Here is a 24,661-nt window from a genome sequence, read left to right as displayed (position 1 = left end):
ATCGGCAGGCATGTTTAGAAGGAGATATACCTATTTACAACCTATAATACTTTTTATTTCCCCCAAAACAACAACAGTTACACAATCTTTGTGCTATTACTGATGAAAGTAATTGTTAAATACACCAGAATTAGGAAAATGAATACCTGCAAATTTGTTAACATCCTGAAGAGGTAAAGTATATGCCAGATCCAGCTCATGCAATTGTGAAAATTCAGCATTTGGTATATGATATTTGACCAATGATGTCACTTTATCAGGGTAGCAAGACTCATTCACAGACATTCTGTTCAAAATCAAAAATCAAATATTATAGATACTATAACCAGACATTGAATAAAGATGGCACTGCATGAAATTGGCAGAATTTCTTAGAACATCATGATTGATTATGTAATCTGCAAATTACACTGCTCTATTTCTCAAACTTTGTATTGCACATTTATACGCAAATTTTCTATATAAGTAAATTGCATATGCTGAAGTAAGCAAAATTCCAAATCCAGACCCTGGAAGCTGTGCCACTGATGAAATGTATCCAAAATGTTTACATGCTGTTGTTGAATAAAAGATTTTACGATATAATTTCTTTGGATGAAAATCTAATTTTCATAACTGAATTTAACAAATGATACCTCAGTTGGAGTACAATGAAGAATAGTGAGCCCCACACTGAAGGAAGAAATTAAAAAGACCCTAGACAGAGTACACAAAGTTTATTCAGGTATTACAGGTGATGAGGGACTTCAGTTGTGAAGGGAAGTTGACATTGGATAGAGGGGTTAGGAGGATTTCAAGACAATGAGTGGTTTCAATAAAGTGGAGAGAAAAATATTTTCCTCTGGCAGGTTGATGACTAACTAGGAGTCACAAGTTTAAATTTATTGGTAAACGATTTAAAACACATTTAAAGCGTATTTTTTCCTCCTCAGAGTTGTTAGAATATTGAATACAAAAAATGTGGTAGAAGCTAATTCTAGAAATAATTTTAAAAGGGACTTGAACAGGGATTTGAGAATGAGGGATTTGAGAATGAGGGCTGTGAGCATGGATTTCTCAGAGGAATTAAAGATCTGATAAACCAGCTGCACATGATCAGAGATTGGGTAGCAGTTGAAGTGTCTCCATCCACAGCATTTCACCTGCAAATCCAAGCTGAACCTTTTTCCATGGGTTGAAATGATGTAGTGGACAGAATACTACAACAACCTTTGTCTCTTCTTTGGGTGAAATGTTGGAACTTAGCTGTCCAGGTACCTGAAGAATATTTTAAACAGCACTAGAGCCCCGTTCTCCTGTAGAGATGACATAAATTAGATTTGTTTCCTTTTCTCTAAAATTTAGAAGATTAAAGGGTGATCTAATCAAAGCATTCAAGATATTAACAAGATAAAGATAAATTATTCCTACTCATTTGGGATTCTAGAACTAGGAGGCATAATCTGAGAATTAGGGCCAGTCTATTCAGGACAGAAGTTAGGAAGTAAGTACTTCTATACACAAAGGGTGCTAGATGTTTTGGACTCGCTTCCAACAATGCCAGTAGATGCTGGATCAGTTGTTAATTTTAAATCTGAAATTGACAGATTTTTGTTAAGAAAATAATTGAGAAATATGGGCCAATAGCAGATATATGGATTTAGGCCACAGATCTGCTATTATCTTATTTAATGGTGGAAATGCTTGAGGGGCTGAACAGCCTACTCCTGGAGTTTACATGCAGTTTTTTTTTGGATAACTTGCACTCAGCAAATTAAACCCATTCCTGTTGATAAAAAATACAGTCAATTAGAGTCTTCAGCTCTACATGAGGGGATTCAATAGTTAGCACTGCTGCCTACCAGTGCCAGTGCCTGGGTTCAATTCCATCCTTGGGAGACTGTGTAGAGGTTGCACATCCTCCCCGCGTCTGCATGGGGTTCTTCGAGGTATTCCGTTTCCTCCCACAGTCCAAAGAGGTACAGTTTAGGTGGATTGGCCAAGCTAACTTGCCCATAGTGTCCAGGGATGTCAAACCAACTGGCTTAGCCATGGAAATGCAGGGTTACAGGGATAGGGTAAAGGAGTGTGTTTGGATACAATGCTCTTCGGAGGGCTAGTGTGAACTGGATAGGCCAGAGGGCATGTATCCACACTGCAGAGATTCTATGAGTACAACAGTTAAATCCCTGCACAATGTGGAGATTGATAGCTTTTTCTTTGCAGACTTTAGGCACATTTGATGAAGTCAATCCATGTCATAAACGGCATCTTTCATTCATCAAATACAGTTTCCTGTACCTCCCGAACTGATGTTACAGGGATTTCTCAAGTGGATGAATGGAACGAACAAAATCAATAGCAATTGGGGATTGTGGTCACCTTTATTTCCCTGGGGACATAGCCTCAAATTTTGGGAGCTTTTCCAAATTTTGGACGACAGCCTCAGCTGAAAATCTGAATCCCAGGCCCATACATCCTGGAGATGATAAATTCAAATTAGCTCATTTTTAAATCACAGTTCAGAATGGTTGCACTGAAATTGCTCCAGGCTGCCTCTAGACTTGGCATCACTGAAGTGACTAATAAGAGAATGAGGTTCCACTTAAGAATGTCAACACCAACAAAAGGTTCTTTAGGTTTAAAAGATCAACTGAGAGTTCAACTGTTTTCTGAAATTTTTTTTGCATCTGTCCCTCCTTTCTATTTAACCATTTTATTCAAAATAATATGCTCTGGTTTTGTTAAGTATTTTTAACAAGTTATATGTTACAACTCTGAACAGAGCTTTCTTAGCATTAGGCAACACAGAATATTTCTAAAAGGAATGATTTGTAGTCTCATCCCTGTTTTTTGTAACCCAATATTATTACACACACTCACCAAACTTCTCTGGATGTTTTTCTATTGGCATCTGTATCACATATATACAAAAATGTGTCAACTTTTGACAATGTCCAAAGTAGGCATTATACCCAACATAATGCCTTTCAGAAGTTTTTTTTTATTGAACCCTCAAAATGTACATGTAATACTTACCTGAGGTTATAGCCCACACCAAATTTTGATTTCAGGAACAGCGAGGAGCCAACACATTTGAGCTGCCCTTGTGAGATGACAGCTTTACGATCTACACCAAGACAGATAAACATACACAGACTACATCAATACTATCAAACATTTTATGTCAATTATAATGCCATAAATATCATGACCTGCTGTTGTAAAATCCTTAGGTTTACATAAAATTCAGTGAGCGCTGCCAGTGTCAATAACAAGTTTAATATTTAAACAAATATTAATGGTGCTCTGTATTGCTGTGTTTTATAAACAAATACATTACTTTGACAAAAAAGGAAGCAAAGTTTACAATTGCATTCCATTGCTAAACTATTTTTCTACAGTTTGTGTATTTTCTTTCTTTAAAACTGAAAGGAGATTTGAAACTAATTAGGTTTCTTCTAATAGCAGCACAAAGAGATTTAAAGAACGATTTAAATTTTAAGGGAACTTGGGCTTTGTAAACATGGAAAGTTAGAGCATTAAAATGCGATAACCAGCACTAACCTGCCAGAATATCAGCTTCATCTATGAAGTGAGTAGTCAACAGTATGACCCTTCCTATTTTGCGCTTTTTCAGCAATGCCCACACCTGCTGTCGTGAACAAGGATCCATCCCAGCAGTTGGTTCATCAAGTAGTAAAACCTTTAAAGACGTGAGAGCAATATTACAGATTAACTAAATTATAGAAAACAAATAAATCCTTTTTTACAGAGGAAAAGCTACAAGTTTATAAACACTTTTCTTACATTTAAATTGTTGATGCAAGCATCCTCCAGATATAATGGGATACACTTATTATTCTGAACTCATCTGTTAAGCAACTAGAAAAAACAAGTCACTTTGTAACAGTGACATCTTCAAACTAAAATAATTCAAACAGAGAAATACTTAAAATACAAAGACCATTAATGCTAATATATCAGTGCCGAACAAAACATGAAGAAAGTTAACCGAAAGAATCAAAGGAATATAGAAATACTATCCTATCTCTACATACAATACTTTAAGCTAAAACTGTACAGTGCAAATGCATTGCATTAACTGGCAATAATTGCCGCTATATATAATAAAGCAAAATGAACTGCTGCTTAGATAATTGGAGACAAAAGAAATGCTCACATTTTCAATAATTTGTAATATCTTTAAGTAGTGTTTATTTGGACAGGTAGATACAAAGATTGGCACTTTGCTCTTTTACTGTGGAATATCATGAGGCATATCAAAAAGATGAAAACCTTTCTGAGCTATCAGACCTTATTGTGATCATTATTTATGTGGAGTCTTAACAGATTTCGCTTAAGGTCTGAGTTGATGCACTTTTCTCATAATACGAAAACAGAAATTAATATATAAGTCCGTTGGAAGTAAGTTTACTGACTATTCATAAAATTCTACAATAAACAGGTGAAAATAAAATAACAAAAAAGTACTTAGGCTTCTAAGCATTTTATGCACAGAGATATATGGAAAACTTTACAAGATTCAGCATTTCACTTTTCAATGATATATGGGTTCAAATTTCACTTTAATAATGTGTTATTCTAGAGTCTCCACTTTCATAATTAAATGTGGAAATCCAGAGATCCATAGATACACCATTGTTTCATTTCTGATAGACTCGGTACTGATGGTGTGAATTTTGGGTATTTACTCAAGGTCAGCACTAATCATGGCTGTCAAAGTTAAGACAGACTGTGTTTATGAAATAGTGTATTTTAATCAATGTGTTCCAACACAGGGTAAACCTCTCTTCTAATTTAAACCAGACACACAGAAAAGCTCACCTCACCCCATAATCTGTTAAAGTACGAGTGATAAAGAACTACCTAAATTCCACTAATTAAAGAAAACATTAACAATTTATTTCAACTTTAATTCCAAGAAAAGAGAACATTAAACAACAACTATCTATACTTTAAGCCTCATTTGTCTGATCGATTTATCTACCTCCCATCCTACAACAATATACTGATCCAATAGAACCATCAATTAAGATTTAGTTTCAAATCAAGTTTCAAAACCAGCCAGCTGTCAATCTTCCCTTTGTATCTTTCTGTCTTCTTTTCTTCGGTCTTCTGCTGCACAGGTCTTTCATAGATAAAGGTACCTTTCAGAGATCAGATCTGCTGGCAGTCTGTATTGGTGCTCCTCGTCTCTCTGGCCAACTGTTCAAAATGCCTGACTTTTATTCCCCAGACATCTCATTGGTTTGATGTTGTCAAAACAATAAAATTCAAATTCGATTGGTTTTTATTATCTTGAGGCATACTTTAAACTGATTGGCTAAATTCAAATTGTTGTGTAACCTGAGCTCCATCTCAAATGTTACATATTTAAGTTGTCTAGCACATTCTGTGCCCTGCAGTCACTTACATCACAGGCTTCCCAACTTTCACTCTCTCTTAAAGGTACATTACAAGCCTACAACTTCATAACAAATGTTATAAATGATCAACAGCTAACAGCCTTGTTAGTCTTGAAAAGTTATTTTTAACAATAGTGGAAAATTCCCTAGGAAAATTGTTCCAGCTTTTTGAAAATAAAATGTTAAATTTTACTTTTACCGGTTGTCTCTTTTAACACTTTGCCTTAATCCCAACTGTATTTCTCAACCTATTCTCCTATATCTACATCATGTAAATCTGATTTATATTTCTTGCCTCATACTGCCTGGTCCCTTTTCAAGGACATAAGAATAGAAAAGACCATGGATTTGTGGTAATTTTCATTTGGAACTGATAAAAATATTCTTGGTAATAGTCAGCAATGTGTTCTGCAAAAGCTGATACTTTTGTATTTAGAGCAAAATTGGGGTCCATTATAAATTTGAGTGCCAAGAATGGCAAATGGTAAGATGGAGTGAGAATTGAGCAACAGGACACCATAGGACCAGGATAGGAAGTTAACAATAACAATTTGGTAAGATAAATCTCGCTAGACTTTATGGTAATAAACCCTCCAAAAGCCTCACCAGAAGTAATACTTACTGAAAAAGCATATGATTCAGTCTAATTGACAATTTACCTAGTCTTGTGTCATCATCAAATTTAGGTACCACAAATTTAGTCCCTATATCTAAGTCAATGATATAGATTGTAAATAGTTGAGGTCCCAGGTCTGATCCTTGTGGAAGTCCACTAGCTGGAGCTTACCAAACCAAGAAAAATATTTATTGTTACTGTCTGCTTATTGTTAGCTAACCAATATTAATATATTACCCTATGTCATTTTTTCTTATCTTTAAGAACCCCAACAGCTCAAAAAGAAGCTCAATGGTCTATCGAGTCTGCATCAATCTTCTGAAGAGCATCCCACTCAGACACAGTCCCCTATCCTTTCTCTGTCACCCCCCATTTTTAGCATAGCTAATCCACCTAGCCTGAAGTCCCTAGACACTATAGACAATTTAGAATGGCCAGTCCACCTAACCCACACATCTTTAGACTGTGGGAGGAAAGCAGAACACCAGAAGGAAACCTATGCAAACACAGGGAGAATGTGTAAACACCACATAGGCAGTTGCCCGCGGGTGAAATCGAACCTGGATCCTTGGCCCTATAAGACAGCTTTGCTAACCACTGAGCTACTGTACCACCTATTATATAGGTGGTGCAAATGCCTCTTGGAAATCCAAGTTCACCTTATCTATAGCTTTCACTTTATTTCTTGCATACCTAATCAAAAAATATTAATAAATTAGTTACAAACATGATTTCCCTTTCACTAAACCACATTAACTCTGTTTGATCCCATTATGATTTTTTTTAAGGACACTGCTATGACCTCCATAATAATGGAGTTCAGAATCACCATTTTACAGATGTTAGGCTAAGTGATTAGAGTTTCCTGCTTTCTGTCTCCTTCTCATTTTTAATAAAATGTGTATTTTTTCTATTTCCAACCTACTAGGACCATTCCAGAATCTAAAAAAAATTGGAAAATTATAATTTTGCCTCTACTCTTTGCAATCACATCTTTAAAAAGAAGCCTACGATGCAGGTCTTATGGTCTTAGTAGATAAAGTGGGAGTAAAATTTTGGAAATGTAAAAATAATTTTTGAAGTAGTTTCAAAAATACCTTTCATTATACTAATTGGTGTATTACTAGGTGAGAGTTCATATCACTGATTAAAATAAAAAGCGTAACCATACCTATAGATCCACCACTGATGTCTCACCTTAGGATCTCCCAAAATTGCCATCCCCATTGAAAGTTTCCTTTTTTGTCCACCACTGAGTTTTTCTGCACGGACATCCATAATTGTTTCCATATCCAGTTCTTTTATGACATTCAGCACCTGAAATAAGCAACAATGAAAAGATAAATTAAAACTGATTATTTTCAAAATCATTTTGAATGAGTGCTAAATTCAAAAGTACTAACTGAAAATCACTCCAACACTGACCAGCACAAAGATCAGTCATTTTGCAAATTACTGTATACATGTTTTTTTTTAACAACAAGACAACCTTAAAAGCACAAAACTCTCTACCTATATCTTGGGTCTGTTGCCCCATAATTGAATCTGTTCTACTTTCTGTGCTAGTCAATTTCTTCTGAATTTCCTATTTGATTTCTTGGTGCACTGTGAAACATTCTACTTGATGATGGTTGACATAAAACTTCACAGTGCCAGATCCCAGAATCGCTATGCTCCTGGGCTATTTTCTGAAAGGTGCAATGGAACCCTAGCCTTTTGTTCATTTTAAATTTAAAAACCTGTTAGAAGGCAACTCCATCTTGGCATGCTCTCTCTGTCACTTATCTGGAAATGCATCCTGCTATCAATCTAGAGGACCTCCAGCTGGCTTTGAGAGCTCAACCACCTTCCTTAATTCAATGGCATATCAACTTTCTGATTGCAAATTGGCCAATTAATGGAAAATCAGTGATTTATTAATTTTTCCCATTCAATTCAGGTTTCTGATCCCCATTTCAACTCAATCACAGACTGCTGAAGCTCATGGTAAAAGTCCTGTCCTCTGTGTCTACTCTATGAAACTCTTCCATTAATTTGAAAAATCTCAATCTGTTCATCCTTCAATTTGGTCCTCCAAGAGAAAAGCCACCCAATCTGTTCATCTTTTCCCGATAGTTTAGAACTGTGAGGTTATACCTACCTTCCTTCTTTAGGAAGAAATCTTTTATGCACCTTCTCCAGTGCTTTTCTAACTTGTTATGGTATGGCTACCAGACTGTAAACAGAGTTTCAATGAGGTCCCACTAAGTTTAGCAGACTGTTTTTAATTTTCACTTTGTGATGTGAGATGTGTGTTTCAATTCTGAGTTAGAGACATTTGGGACCGTTTATTTGTATGCAGAGGATTTAATGATTAATTTGTAAGACTTTATGAGTCATACTTTGTTTTAAAGTGCTTGAGAGAAATAGTTTTTAGGGGCTAATGGGAATTTGTTTACATTGGAAGAGGTTTTACCAGTGAACAAATTAAACAATGTAGTAAATTAGGCTTCAGTTAGAAGCATATAGAATTGTTTGGATTAGGGAAAACACCCATTACTTAAAAAGACCTTTTAGTTTCAGTTCAAATTTGCAGAAGCCATGGTTCAAGCTGTGGAAATCAGTTTCTCTTGAAGAAGCAAGACAGGTTACCACATTGAAAATAAGGAGTTTAGTTTGAAAGTTCCAATCCAGAATTTGTTGACGTAACATGCTGAAAGGGTTGTGCAAAACTGAAATAGTCTTAAGCTCAGTTGGCTGAAGACTTAAGGAAGACACTATCAGATTTTTGGCATCCAGAGTTGAAGCATTAAAGTTAAGCCCTATGTTTTTGATAAAGAAGGGAACTCTCTCCGATGCTTGAGTATCGTAAAGGGGTGTTGTTGGGATTAATGGGATTGTATTTTATCAAATTGTTAATTTGTTCCAGGTGTAAGTAGTTTGATTTATTCTCATTTATCTTGTTTTTCTGATAAACTTTTGTTTCATTATTAATAACAAATCTGCAACATTATGTGCTTGTGTTTGAGTAAAGGGCAACTTGTTGAAACCAAAAAGATAACAAAATATGTTCTATCAAATTTCAGCCTGGGATCTGACTTGTCCAGTAATAAAATTAGCTTGGATCATAGTAAGTTGTAACTTTCTAGAAATAAACCCTAGTGCTTAGTTTCCTTCTGTTATGGTCTCTGCAACTTTTAGTGATTTGTACATTTGTACCCCCAAATCCTGTTGCACCTTCAACCTATTTTGGTTTTTGTTTTTCAAATAATAAGATACCTTGTTATTTTTCTTACTGAAAAATAATACGTTATACTTAACTGTAACATTAAAATAAAGGCTGATCTACATTTTTCCTGCCTTTACTGATCAGTATAAATGGGAAGCTATCTGGAAATTGTAACATTTTTTAATGACACGAGATCTTTGATGTGATTGTAAAGATTATACTTTGGTTCTGATATTTTTAGGCTTTGATCCTCAAAGAAGTAAAGTCGACTTTACATGAGGTATGCAAAAAAAAATCTGTCTTGTTTCAAAGCCAAAACCATTTAAGGTTGACATTTGCAACGGATTGACTTTTACATGAATATGTAGGATTTATGTGCACTTCTGATACAGAATTTTGGAGAGTATTGTAAGGAAAGGTAAATTCATACATGCTAGATTTGTGATTCTGACAAATACCTGGCCATTTTTATTGTAATCAGATACAAACAAATATTAATTTATTTGCTAGATTAATTTCTTATAATTATATCCTCACAAATAAAACCCAACAATTTAAAAATGCAAACCAAAAAGGAACAAGCAGCAAACCTGAATTAGGAAGTGGTATTGAAAAGAGTTTTGTAAGCTCTTCGCAGACTTACCTCTTTATCAATTTCCTGTGCTGTAATTCCTTTTATCATAGCAAGAATTTTTAAATGTTCCTTTACTGTAAGACTGTAAAATAGGACATCAAACTGTGGACAAACCCCCATCATCTTTCTGATCTGAATTATTTCATCCAATTCAGAAACTCTGTATCCATAAACTGTTGCACAACCTATGAGGTATGAAGAAAAACTCACATTAAATCTTACTAATCATGGTCCTGAAACAAGCAGCTTTCTAACCCGCGTGCAGATGAATAGTGACTTACACAAATTTTCACCTAAAGAGTATTAGCATATTTCATATTGTTCAGAGAAAATCTTATTCACACAGAACAGAGTAGTGTAGGTACTATACTCACTGATTGGACTGGTCTGACCACAAAAGCACAATGAGGAGAGTTACACGACAACAACACTACTCCAATATGGCCAACACATCAAATAAAAAAAACATGAAAAATTATAAGACTATACAATGATGGATTAAAATTTGCTAGTAATTCAGTCTGTTTGGAAGAATGCTGTTCACTTGTAAAAATGTCTTGTTCTGGTTCCTACTTTTAAGTCAGTAAGTTGTGTTAGAATTTTGAGAAACCATCTGTAGAGACAGGTTTTTTCAGACTTTGGGATTTTGCTGGAAATTTAAATATACTTAATTAAATTTTGAATGAAATATTTATCATTCTTTGGAAACAAAGATTTATCTTTTTATGTTAAGGTTGAATTTCCACTTTGTAATCTTTTTGATGGTTGCTAATAATAAGGGAAATAGCACTGGTACTTTCAGTAGACTACTAATCCAGAGAGCCAGGCTAAATGTTCTGAGGACATGGGTTCAAATCCCACCACAGGTAAAATTTAAATTCAATTAATAAATCTAGAATTAAAAGCTAGTCTAATAGAAACCAGGAAACAGCTGGTGTAAAAGTCCATCTATTTCATTAATGTCCTTTGGGAAGAGTAATCTGTCATCCTGACATGTGACTCCATTGCAATATGGTTGACACTTAGTAGCCCTCTGAAAAAGCCTAGGAACCCACTTAGTTCAAAGGCAATTAAGGATGGCCAACAGATGTTGCTGCAGACAGCAATGCCATCATCCCAGAAAAAGGAAAAAACTTTGCGAATAGAATAGGATGTAAAAAATTGGTTCCACTTTGACAGTCTAATGAAAACATACTTAGAGTACAGGTTTCTATTCTAAGGAAGTATATATTTTTTCCAAAACGAGTCAGCAAAAAGAAAAGTTATTTTATCATAGGTTATTTTATAATATTATTTTATAATATAATAATATGCATAACAGAATGTGTGATCTGCCTTGTGTATTAAAATGATATGTGGCAGTCAAAAAGTACTGCAACACTGTGTGGGGCTGTTAACATAACATTACATAACAATGTTACATGAAAGAGTCAATGCAGATTATCAGGAAATGACAAGGGGTTATGGCTTTAGCAGTTGAACAATTGTTTCTGCATGCTAAAGACATATTGAGAATAAGCTCTTGCTCACCAACAGTTTTCCGCTTCCTTAAATAACCACAACAAAATGTCTTTGCTGAAGTCCCACTTTAAGCACTGGTATCTAACCAACTGACTACCATCTTAATATTTCAAAGTTAAACTTCAAGATCTATCCACTTAGAGGGCCCCAGGGACAGAAGGTCCAGAACTGTCTCAATGTCTCAAGATTCAAACAGACAATTATGAAATTTGCCTATTTATTTAGGTATATAGTGTCATCCATTGTTTAAGAAGCTCCTAGCCATACCTCTTGTAAGAAACATGAGACATAGGAGCAAACATTAGGCCATTCAGCCATGAAGACTGTGGTGCCATTCAATCATGGCTTAAAAGTTTCTCAACTCCATTCTCCCCTTGACAATCAAGAACCTTTCTATCTCCATCTTAAATATACTCAATGACCTGGTCTCCACAGCCTTCTGTGGCAGTGAATTCCATAGGTTCACCACTCTCTGGCTGAAGAAGTTTCTTCTTATCCCCATTCTAAAAGGGTCTTCCCTTCATTCCAAGGCTGTGCCCACAGGTCTTAGTCGCTCTACCAATGCAAACATCTTTCCAACATCCACTCTGTCCAGGCCATTCAGTATTCTCTAAGTTTACATTAGATTCCCCCCATCCTTCTAAATTCCATTTAGTATAGACCCTGTGTCCTCAAATGTTCCTTATATCTTCCTGCATTCCTTCATTCCTGCAACCATTCTCATGGACGTCCTCTGACATGCTCCAAGACCAATACATCCTTTCTGAGATACACGCCCAAAACTGCACACAATATTCCAAATGTGGTCTGACTAGAGACTTATAGACCCTCAGAAGTACATCCCTGTTTTCATATTCAAGTCCTCTAAAACTAAATGCAAACGTTGCATTTCCTTTCCTAACTACTGACTCAACCTGTAAGTTTACCTTGGGAGAATCCTGGACTAGAACTCCCAAGTCTCTTTGCACTTCAGACTTCTTAATTTTCTTCCAATTTAGAAAACAGTCCATGCTTCTATTCTTCTTAACAAAGTGCATGACCTCACACTTTCCCATGTTGTACTCCATCTGTCATTTCTTTGCCTAGCCTGTTCTAATCCTTCTGCAGCCTCCCTACCTCAATACTACCAGTCCCTCTACATACCTTTGTATTGTCGGCAAAACTTAGCCAAAATGCCCTCAGTTCCTTCACCTAGACCATTAATATACTAAGTGAAAACACTGACCCTTGCAGAACACCTGAGAAGAACCCTTTTATCCCCATTCTGTGCTTTCTGCCAGACAACCAAGCTTCTATCCATGCTAACACCTTGCCTTGAACACTATGGGCCCTTATCTTACATTGGTTCAATGAAAACAATGAGGTAACGCAGAAATAATTGGAGAAAAACAAAACCTCTTAGAAATTTACCTTAATACAAAGTCATCACTGTCCAAGCATGATGTCTACAGAAGTAGCTACAGGACTATGCAAATCAAGGTCAGAGAGGGGCCTGACAAGGCAAAATTTGCTAGGGAAGGGTCTGTTTCTGTGCTGTCCATCTCTATGACTCTAATTAGCTTTCATCCATCAATGAGAAAGAAGAGTCAATAAGTTGTCACAGATCACATCAACAAATGCTTTCCTGATAACCAGTCATGCTGTTAGAAACAACAAATGCTATCAAATTCCTGCCTGCCAGGAAATGTCCAAGAGTTGATACTATCCCTGCTGAGGTCTACAAGGTTGGAGGTCAGAACTTGGGCAAGAAACTCATAACTTTTCCAGTCCAGTTTACAACAAGGAGCCATCCAGAAAGAGTTCAAAGATGTCTCCACAGTACACTTGTACAACTGGAAAGGAACTTGCCAATCTTGTAATAATCACAGAATTATCTCCATCCTCTCCATTACCAGCAAAACCTTCATCAAAATTCTGCTGAACTGCTTAATGCAATATCCCAACCAAGGTCTTGTACCAGAGAATGAGTATTGTTTCAGCAAAGTTTTAAGAGCACCTGATATGCTGTTAGACAGCTTCAGGAGAAATGCTAGGAACAGAATTTGTTGACCTGACCAAGACCTTTGATGCGGTCACCTGTGAGGGCCTATGAAAGGTACTATGGAAATTTGGCTGCACTGTGAAAGTCTTTGCAATGATTTAAGTTTCATGAAGTCATGCTTGCTCATGTCGTGGGTGGGAATGGGTCAGGAGACCCATTCCCAGTAATGCAGTTAGACAGAGCTGCATGCTAGTGTCAGCCATTTTCAGCATGCTTTACTCAGCTATGGTCTACAACGCCTTCCATGTTGGTGATTCTGAACTCAGAATCAGATGTTGCATGGTTGGAAAGCTGGATTAGTGATGCTGGCAGAGCACAGCAGTTCAGGCAACATCCAAGGAGCAGCGAAATCGATGCTTTGGGCAAAAGCCCTTCATCAGGAGTAAGGGCAGAGAGCCTGAAGCATGGAGAGATAAGCCAGAGGAGAGTCGGGGGGGGGGAAGAGGGAGAAAGTAGCATAGAGTACAATAGGTGAGTGGGGGAGGGGATAAAGGTGATGGGTCTATGAATCTATGAATTTAATACGGGCCGTGACATCTTCCATTGCTTCCACCTCCAAGCTTACTTTTACAATCAGGATTCCCGCCCACCTTCCAAGGACCCCTTCGCCCACCTCCAACACACTGCATCCACCTGGACACCCCACACTGGCCTATTAGCTGCCCTCGACCTTTTCATTTCCAACTGCTGCTGGGACATTAACCGCCTCAATCTGTCTACGCCCCTCCCCCACTCCAACCTCTCACCCTCACAATGCGCAACCCTCCAATCCCTCTGCTCCAATCCCAACCTCACCATTAAGCCAGCGGATAAAGGGGACACAGTGTTAGTCTGGCGCACTACACCGCTGAAGCCAAACGCCAACTCGAGGACACCTCTTCCTACTGCCCCCTTAACCATGACCCCACCCGCCATCACCAAACCATCATCTCCCAGACCATACAGAACCTCATCACCTCAGGAGATCTCCCACTCACAGCTTCCAACCTCATAGTCCGGGAACCCCGCACTGTCCGGTTGTAACTCCTTCCCAAGATCCACAAGCCTGACCATCCTGGCCGACCCATTGTCTCAGCATGCTCCTGCCCCACTAAACTCATCTCTACCTACCTCGACACTGTCCTATCCCCCCTAGTCCAGGAACTCCCCACATACGTTCGAGACACCACCCACACCGTCCACCTCCTCCAAGACTTCCGTTTCCCCGGCCCCCAACGCCTCATCTTCACCATGGATATCCAATCCCTCTACACATCCATCCGCCATGACCAGGGCCTCCAAGCCCTCTGTTTTTTTCCTCTCCAGACGTCTCCAACAGTACCCTTCCACCGACACACTCATTCGTTTGGCTGAACTGGTCTTCACCCTTAACAATTTCTCCTTCGAATCCTCCCACTTCCTCCAGACCAAAGGGGTAGCCATGGGCACACGTATGGACCCCAGCTATGCCTGTCTCTTTGTCGGCCACATAGAACAGTTGATACTCCGTAATTACACTGGCACCACTCCCCACCTCTTCCTCCGCTACATTGATGACTGCATTGGCACCACCTTGTGCTCCTGCGAGGAGGTTGAGCAATTCATCAACTTCACCAACACATTCCACCCTGACCTCAAATTTACCTGGACCATCTCTGACACCTCCCTCCCCTTCCTGGACCTCTCCATCTCCATTAATGACGACCGACTTGACACTGACATTTTTTTAACAAACCCACCGACTCCCACAGCTACCTGGATTACACCTCTTCCCATCCTACCTCTTGCAAAAATGCCATCCCGTATTCCCAATTCCTCCGCCTCTGCCATATCTGCTCCCAGGAGGACCAGTTCCACCACAGAACACACCAGATGGCCTCCTTCTTTAGAGACCGCAATTTCCCTTCCCACGTGGTTAAAGATACTTCCAACGCATCTCGTCCACATCCCGTACCTCCGCCCTCAGACCCCATCACTCCAACCGTAACAAGGACAGAACGCCCTTGGTGCTCACCTTCCACCCTACCGACCTTCGCATAAATCAAATCATCCGCCAACATTTCCACCACCTCCAAAAAGACACCACCACCAGGGATATATTTCCCTCCCCACCCCTTTCCGCCTTCCGCAAAGACCGTTCCCTCCGTGACTACCTGGTCAGGTCCACGCCCCCCCTACGACCCACCCTCCCATCCTGGCACCTTCCCCTGCCACTGCAGGAACTATAAAACCTGCGCCCACACCTCCTCCCTCCCCCTATCCAAGGCCCTAAAGGAGCCTTCCACATCCATCAAGGTTTTACCTGCACATCCACTCATATCATTTATTGTATCTGTTGCTCCCGATGCGGTCTCCTCTACATTGGGGAGACTGGGAGCATCCAAGCAGAGCGCTTTAGGGAACATCTCCGGGACACCCACACCAATCAACCACACCGCCCCGTGGCCCAACATTTCAACTCTCCCTTCCATTCTGCTGAGGACATGAAGGTCCTGGGCCTCCTTCACCGCCGCTCCCTCACCACCAGACGCCTGGAGGAAGAACTCCTCATCTTCTGCCTCGGAACACTTCAACCCCAGGGCATCAATGTGGACTTCAACAGTTTCCTCATTTTCCCTTCCCCCACCTCACCATAGTTCCAATCTTCCAGCTCAGCACTGTCCCTATGACTTGTCCGGACGTATCCTACCTGCCTATCTCCTTTTTCATCTATCCACTCCACCCTCTCCTCCCTAACCTATCACCTTCATCCCATCCCCCACTCACCTATTGTACTCTATGCTACTTTCTCCCCAACCCCACCCTCCTCTAGCTTATCTCTCCACGCTTCAGGCTCTCTGCCCTTATTCCTGATGAAGTGCTTTTGCCCAAAATGTCGATTTCGTTGCTCCTTGGATGCTGCCTGAACTGCTGTGCTCTGCCAGCATCACTAATCCAGAATCTGGTTTCCAGCATCTGCAGTTATTGTTTTTACCTGGTTGGGAAGCTGATCAATCTGAAATGATTCCAGACACAAAACAATGTTTCTGGGGATGTGCAACATAATTTGCTCTTTGCAAATGATTGTGCACTAATGCTGGTTCTGAATGGACTTGTTCTCCAATGCATTCTGCAACTTTGTCCTTATAATCATGATGAAGAAAGAAGCAGGAATGTATCAACCAGCTCCAGGAAATTCCCATCTCAGCCCAGTTTTTAGTTCACAACCAGAACGTGCTTTGTACAAACACGTTAGAGTTTGGGCACAGAGATTATGCACATTCCTGGCTTGGTGGGGAGGGATGTTAGTTAAGTTAAAAATAACATTTTTTGTGTAGCAAAGAGAGGATGACCATATTTATAACGAATATAAGTCATACTATGCATTCTCACCGGGGAGACAGACCATTCAAGTTACACTGTATCTTCAACCACATCAGCATTCTTAGGACAGTTATTCAGCATTTGTTAATTTTAATATGTATGCAGATTCACTATGGTGTAAAACTATTTCTGATCTTGCTCTTTGTATTGCATTAATACTTTCCATCTTACCATCTGACAGAGGACACAGTCCAGAAAGAATGCTAATTAATGTTGTTTTCCCAGTTCCGCTGTGACCCAGTAGTGCTGTGATCTGATCTTGATAAATATCAAATGACAAACCTGAAATAAAGTATATTACACACATAAAGACATTCTAAATTTTTTTGGTCCTTCAGAAGAAAGTAACATTTATTTTCTCAGTCCTAATGTATCAGTCACCAACTATGAGACCAAAGAAGGTCGTATCCATTCTGAACTAGGGCAGCCTCATACAATGCTGAAAGTCAAATGTCCGGTGAATCTGTAAGTGTTCTTTTGCAGAAACTATTTAAATGTTCCATTCTGTGCTCTTTTCTCATGTTTATTCAATTTTATTTGCAAAGTTATTATTGAATCTGCAACCTTCAGCCTTTCAGGCAGTGGATTCCAAATCATAACAATGTGTAAAAAAAAAGGATTTTTCTTCATCTCCCCTCTGATCTTCATTTGTCCTAATTTGCTGAGAGGGTCCTTATGGTCTCCCATCACAGACCACTAACAATAAATCTTATAGTATGGCCTGAAAGCAGATTCCCCATTTTTGCCACAATAGTATATTCAAGGAGCCAACAGGATAGAATAGGGAGAAAATATAAAAATACTGAATAGAGGAGGCTTCAGTTTCAAAAATAAAATTCTAATTATGTTCTTCAGTTAAACTGGAACAAAGGAGTTTTGAATTACAATGAGTAGCTTGTGTCATGTCAAAGGAAGCAGTTGCTCAGAAATTCAACTCAAGGTAAAATATCTCAATGGCATGGTACGTTACATGCTAAAATGACACTTACTAATGTCAAATAGTATTAAAATTAATCACTTAAAGAAAAGTAATACTTTACTAGCACATAGATGCATAGCAGACAAGGCATAGCAGTTTCTCATTTTTGAACTGAACAAAATTATCTGCTATTGCACTGGAACAAAAATTAATAATGAAGCAATCACTCTACCAGAGACACAAACCTTTCAGTGCTTCCACTTTTTTCTCTTTTCCTTTATATAACTTGTGAACACCTTTTAACCTGAAAAAGAACCACAGTCATTGAGGATTGCACTCATTATTGAATAATGTTTTCTTAATAAATAGATAAATGTACCAAAAAATGTAATCTCATACTACAAAAACGTATTTTCTTAGCCAGTAGTCCCTCCCATTCTGATTAAAAGCCAAACTGGATAGAAAGAAATTGGAATGACTGACTCACATATTTGCTGTAGACAAATTTTAACAATATTATTCAGCATTTCTAGCAGTGGAATTCTTTTGTAGTTAGTATATATGGACAAGTGAAGTACAACAAAAGCAGTGCTTTCATTTGCAAACAAAGATGATTTCTGGAATTTCAAAACCAATTCTGTAGATGAGAAGAAGTACCTAATTTATATGTTGGAATGTAGTCAATTAATTAAATTTACATAGAATGTGAATGAGCAGCACAGAAGTAGGCTGTTCAGCTCAACATGTGCTTGCCAGTGTTTATATTCAATGGCAGCTTCTTCTCACATTTCATTCAACTCCATCAGCAAATCTTTAACTCTTCTCTCATAACTAACTCCCCTAAGTGCATTCATATTGTTTGTCTCAACCACTCCTTCTAACCACACTCTGGATAAACAGGCTCTCCTGAACCTGCAGAAGATTTAAGATAGTTATCAATTTCGCTTGCCTCGGTTCAAGATGGTCTTAACTCACTCTTAGTTAGCCTGGGTGTAGAATCTTTGTCCTACTTGCTGATCAACTTGTAAATGGGGTAAATATTAATAGATAAATAAAGTAAAAGATAAAGTGTAAACATCACATCATTAATGACAATAAACACTGAATATCCATTTGCCTTTAAAATTAACATATCTTCATTCATTTGTGGGCGGCACGGTGGCACACTGCTGCCTCACAGCGCCTGAGACCCGGGTTCAGTTCCCGACTCAGGCGACTGACTGTGTGGAGTTTGCACGCTCTCCCCGTGTCTGCGTGGGTTTCCTCCGGGTGCTCCGGTTTCCTCCCACAGTCCAAAGATGTGCAGGTCAGGTGAATTGGCCAAGCTAAATTGCCCGTAGTGTTAGGTAAGGGGTAAATGTAGGGGTATGGGTGGGTTGCGCTTCGGCGGGTTGGTGTGGACTTGTTGGGCCGAAGGGCCTGTTTCCACACTGTAAGTAATCTAATCTAATCTAATTCAGAGGCATTTGAAGTGAGATAACTAATGAATCTTGCACCTTAATTCAATTCAGTCTATTTGACAACTACATATGAAAAATCATGCAATAATTTTCTAACATTTATATATTGCCATCACATTATGAAAGTTATTTGTTTAATTCAAAAGTTCTTATAATAAATAACCTAAGAAATCTGTTCTCCAAAAGGCACTTTCATCGTTAGTGGCCTGATCATCTATTATTTGAGAATTTCAGAAACTAGTTGTGTATTACTTTGCTTGTAAGTTTATTCTTTTAATCTGCACATAATGATAGTTATCACCTTTTGGAACAGACAGGAAATTGAACTGGATTTCTTGTTTATCTCTTATTAAGGGGCAATTGCATAGAACACCATTTTGTTCACAGTATGCATACTAATTTACAGAGTTCATGGCAAATTATTTTGCACATTATTGAATAAGGACATTTCTATAATTCAATTTTTGGCACCCAAGCTTACCCATACATTATTCTATTAGGTATATAAATAAGACCATAAAACATAGAAGTGGAAGTAAGGCCATTTGGCCCATCGAGTCCACTCCGCCATTCAATCATGGCTGATGGGCATTTCAACTCCATTTATCAGCATTCTCCCCATAGCCCTTAATTCCTTGTGACATCAATTTATCAATCTCTGCCTTGAAGACATTTAGCATCCCGGCCTCCAGTGCACTCTGGGGCAATGAATTCCACAGGCCCACCACTCTCTGGCTGAAGAAATGTCTCCGCATTTTGTTCTGAATTGACCCCGTCTAATTCAAAGGCTGTGTCCACAGGTCCTAGTCTCCTCGTCTAACAGAAACAATTTCCTAGCGTCCACCATTTCCAAGCCATGTATTAGCGTGTAAACGTGAGACTCTTGTAAATCCTTTGACAATGTGAGACTCAGTGAAGACCTATCCACTTTCAACCTCTCATCCTCAGTAACACACGCAAATGCGAGGCAATGATCATCTCCAGTGAGAGACAATCTAACCACAGTCCCTTGACTTTTAAAAACATTACTATCACTGAATCCCCACTATCAACATTCTTGGGGTTACTATTGTCCAGAGACCCAACTGGACCACCAATTAAACAAAATGGCTACAAGAGTTGCTCAGAAGCTAGGGATACTGTAGGTAAAAACAATGACTGCAGATGCTGGAAAACAGATTCTGGATCAGTGGTGCTGGAAGAGCATAGCAGTTCAGGCAGCATCCAAAGAGCAGCGAAATCAATGTTTCGGGCAAAAGCCCTTCATCAGGAATAAAGGCAGTGAGCCTGAAGCATGGAGAGATAAGCTTGGGGAGGGTGGGGTGAAGAGAGAGTAGCATAGAGTACAATGGGTGAGTGGAGGAGGAGATAAAGGTGATAGGTCAGGGAGGAGAGAGTGGAGTGGATAGGTGGAAAAGGAGCTACGCAGGTTGGACAAGTCATGGGGACAGTGCTGAGCTGGAGGTTTGAAACTAGGATGAGGTGGGGGAAGGGAAAACGAGGAAGCTGTTGAAGTCCACATTGATGCCCTGGGGTTGAAGTGTTCTGAGGCAGAAGATGAGGCGTTCTTCCTCCAGGCGTCTGGTGGTGAGGGAGCGGCGGTGAACGAGGCCCAGGATCTCCATGTCCTCGGCAGAGTGGGAGGGGGAGTTGAAATGTTGGGCCACGGGGCGGTGTGGTTGATTGGTGCGGGTGTCTCGGAGATGTTCCCTAAAGCGCTCTGCTAGGAGGCGCCCAGTCTCCCCTATGTAGAGCAGACTGCATCGGGAGCAACTGATACAATAAATGATATGAGTGGATGTGCAGGTAAAACTTTGATGGATGTGGAAGGCTCCTTTAGGGCCTTGGATAGAGGTGAGGGAGGAGGTATGGGCACAGGTTTTACAGTTCCTGCGGTGGCAGGGGAAAGTGCCAGGATGGGAGGGTGGGTCATGGGGCGGCGTGGATTTGATCAGGTAGTCACGGACGCAACGGTCTTTGAGGAAGGCGGAAAGGGGTGGGGAGGGAAATATATCCCTGGTGGTGGGGTCTTTTTGGAGGTGGCGGAAATGTCAGAGGATGATTTGGTTTATGCGAAGGTTTGTAGGGTGGAGGGTGAACACCAGAGGCGTTCTGTCCTTGTTACGGTTGGAGGGGTGGGGTCTGAGGGCGGAGGTGCGGGATGTGGACGAGATGCATTGGAGGGCATCTTTAACCACGTGGGAAAGGAAAGTCTCTAAAGAAGGAGGCCATCTGGTGTGCTCTATGGTGGAACTGGTCCTCCTGGGAGCAGATACGGCGGAGGCAGGGGAATTGGGAATACAGGATGGCATTTTTGCAAGAGATAGGGTGGGAAGAGGTGTAATCCAGGTAGCTGTGGGAGTCGGTGGGTTTGTAAAAAATGTCAGTGTCAAGTCAGTCGTCATTAACGGAGATGGAGAGGTCCAGGAAGGGGAGGGAGGTGTCAGAGATGGTCCAGGTAAATTTAAGGTAAACTCCCCTTCCCCCACCTCATCCTAGTTTCAAACTTCCAGCTCAGCACTGTCCCCATGAACTTGTCCGGACTTGTCCGACCTGCCTAGCTCCTTTTCCACCTATGCACTCCACCCTCTCCTCCCTGACCTATCACCTTCATCTCCTACCCCATTCACCCATTGTACTCTATGCTACTCTCTCCCCACCCCCACCCCCACCAAGCTTATCTGTCCACGCTTCAGGCTCACTGCCTTTATTCCTGATGATGGGATTTTGCACGAAACGTCGATTTCGCTGCTTGTTGGATGCTGCCTGAATTGCTGTGCTCTTCCAGCACCACTGATCCAGAAGCTAGGGATACTTTGGCGAGTAGTTCACCCCCTGACTCCCCAAAGCCTGTCCATCATCTACAAGGGGCATGTGTCAGGAGTGTGACAGAATATTCCCTATTTGACTGGATGAATGCAACCCCAACAGCGCTCAAGAAGTTTAACACCATCTAGGTCAAAGCAGCCTGCTTGATATGTTTGCACGCCTGTATGTGTATATGTGCACGCATATGTGTGCATGTTTGGATACAAGTACACTTGTGTGTGTGTGTGTGTGTGTGGTGATGAGCAGAGGTTTAGTGATGCTACTGGGTAGAAAGAGTGAAGTGCTCTCCAGCTGTCATTTAAATGTGACACACTGAAGTTGGAGCTAGGAAAGTTGGTACTTAGAGTGCGCTTGGCCATGAAGTTTGGCGTTTTGCCCACACATGAATACGCAATGGGCTGAGAAGAATGTAATTGCATGAGAAACCCTGACCCTTCTGAGCAGAAGAATCTTTTGCCTTAAGAGTCGCTTTGACAATTAATCTTTTAAAAAACAAATCCACCCACTCTTTCCTGTGTAATAATGTAATTCACAAGCCAAAAAACATTACTTCATAACACAGTTTAACATCTACTTAGACATCAATAAAACCACAAAGTGGAGTACTTAGCATAGATCTGCCACAGTTACATTAGAATCCAGGAAGTCCATCAGTTAAAATGGCAAGGTCTTCAATACCATGTCAAACTTCAAACGGAGTTCATTTTTAGATGCTGTTCATACCTGATTGCTTCTTTTCCTTTAAGTTCTGCAGGCACTGCTTCCACCACCTCATTAAACACAGGTCCAAGGCCAAACTCATTTTCACTAATTGAATCAATGTTAACATAATGTTTTTGTTTATGGAACCAGTACGAGGGTTTAAGGAAGTAGAAAAAAGGTTGACGTTGCCCAAATTCACCTAAATATACAAAGGAAGGTAACTAATAATAAAACTTGCTGAATGAGAAATAACAAATACTAAAATATTATGAAATTTCTTCATTATTGAAACAAAGATCAAACAACTACATATTTATTAAAAGCACTAATCACACAGAGCATAGCAGCAATGATAGAATTATCTTGGACTAATAGGGAGAAAGTGCAGTTTTTGAAACATTCTATTTCTAATGCAATAGAGGACTTTAAAGAAGATTTTGAAATCAAACAACTTAATTGTACGCAGCCTATCCATACCTGAACACACAATGACACTGAGTTTATTTCAGTAAATAGAACTTGCAAAGGGACACCAAAAGGTCAAGCAGACAAGTAAAATGTTAATTTACTTTGTTATCCTTAGTTAGGAACGTAAATTTTCTCTTGCATTCAGCATGTGACTCAAATCAAAATGCTCTGTACAATGCTGTACGTCTCCATGACTTTGCAATGCGGTTTTTAGAAAGACTGTATAAGGCGCAATAAGATATGAAGTGTAATACTTGTGCCGTATTCCATATGTGCCCCTAGATATTATCCTCTGTACATAACAGTAGGTATGTAAGTGCTTTAAGTGCATTTCATCTTCAAATAGGGTTGTATTGTTCAAGTAATATTTAATTTATAGTATTGCTCCTGTTTAAATGAATAACGATCATCTAAAGCACATAGAAAATAAATGCCAGTTTAGCTTTCAAAACAAGTATGAATCAAAAGTAATACAGCACGCAACAAGTGATTTTAAAAATTCAGACCAACATAATCTAAAGTATTCAAGTTGACTAAAGTTCTAGCCCAGCACACAGGGAAAATCTATTTCTCTAATCAATGAAGAGCTGACTGATTCAATACTGAATACACATAATAATTCCTTTTCAACACTCTCACTTTTAAACAATGACCAATCAAATATTCTTTTGCAGGATGAAGTACATTTGCGAAACTGGCAAGGATCATGACTCACGCACGAATTTACGAACCACAGTTGTTATTTCATTTCAGTTGTCAAACTGCAGCTAGTAATTGCTCCTGGCAAATTAAATACATAGTTTCTCATGTGTATCTGAAAGATGAAATCACTGGTTTACTTGCATATTTACATACCTGGGAGAACTTGGTCAAGGTATACAGCAATAAGCAGATATAGGAAACTGTCGAGGACTAACATGAAAAGAGGTATGTATAAAGGGAATGGGCTTGCTGACAGATTTGAGGGCTGAGCACCATCACCAATAGCTTCAAGAAGCACAACCTAACAAAAACAAAGAGTTGTAATTGAAATACAATTCAGCAAGAAGTAAGGTCAAGTGTGTTGTATACAATGTGAATCATAGTCAACAGAAAAATAACCAAATTTACATCAGTTTGTAAACAGATTTCGGAGCGGTAGGAAAGAGAAAAAGAGAGAAAATTTCCAATGACAGCAACCAACAGTGCAGTAATCAAATTTATATTATTATAGCTACCAGTCTGTCCAGAAGATGTGTTGTACACAATGGACACAGTGGCAATTTTGGCCAAAAACAACCACTCAAATTCCAAATGTCAGAAATAACTTAGATAAGATTAATAGTTCCAGCAGATAGTAAACTTCAAAATCACACAGCATTGCAATTCAAGGTCAACAAAAACTAATAAAATCAGTTCAACGCCATAATGAAATTATGGGGAAATCATGGATGGGTAATTATAATGTACACAGATTAAATTATCATTCATATTATTTTCATTTGCAACTCATTTTCATGGGTCTGAGGAATAT

General features: G+C 39.3%; 1 protein-coding gene across 6 annotated transcripts in view; it reads right to left on the bottom strand.

The window, feature by feature from the left end:
* abca5 (ATP-binding cassette, sub-family A (ABC1), member 5) overlaps positions 1 to 24,661 on the bottom strand; it is a 103,747-nt gene that overhangs the window by 50,227 nt on the left and 28,859 nt on the right. For all 6 annotated transcript variants that reach the window (XR_009646071.1, XM_060844939.1, XM_060844941.1 and 3 more), the window contains 9 exons: positions 24,004 to 24,151; positions 22,702 to 22,879; positions 17,935 to 17,993; positions 16,942 to 17,052; positions 9,876 to 10,051; positions 7,222 to 7,341; positions 3,547 to 3,685; positions 3,019 to 3,109; positions 147 to 286 (listed from right to left, as the gene is read on the bottom strand). Coding sequence is in view for 5 of the 6 variants with exons in the window: in XM_060844939.1 (XP_060700922.1) it covers positions 147 to 286; positions 3,019 to 3,109; positions 3,547 to 3,685; positions 7,222 to 7,341; positions 9,876 to 10,051; positions 16,942 to 17,052; positions 17,935 to 17,993; positions 22,702 to 22,879; positions 24,004 to 24,151 (1,162 nt within the window). In the remaining variant the exon portion in view is untranslated. The remainder of the gene's footprint in view (positions 1 to 146; positions 287 to 3,018; positions 3,110 to 3,546; positions 3,686 to 7,221; positions 7,342 to 9,875; positions 10,052 to 16,941; positions 17,053 to 17,934; positions 17,994 to 22,701; positions 22,880 to 24,003; positions 24,152 to 24,661) is intronic.

The sequence above is a fragment of the Hemiscyllium ocellatum genome, chromosome 25, assembly GCF_020745735.1.
Source record: "Hemiscyllium ocellatum isolate sHemOce1 chromosome 25, sHemOce1.pat.X.cur, whole genome shotgun sequence".
NCBI lineage: Eukaryota > Metazoa > Chordata > Chondrichthyes > Orectolobiformes > Hemiscylliidae > Hemiscyllium > Hemiscyllium ocellatum.
This window is presented reverse-complemented; position numbering and strand designations above follow the sequence as displayed.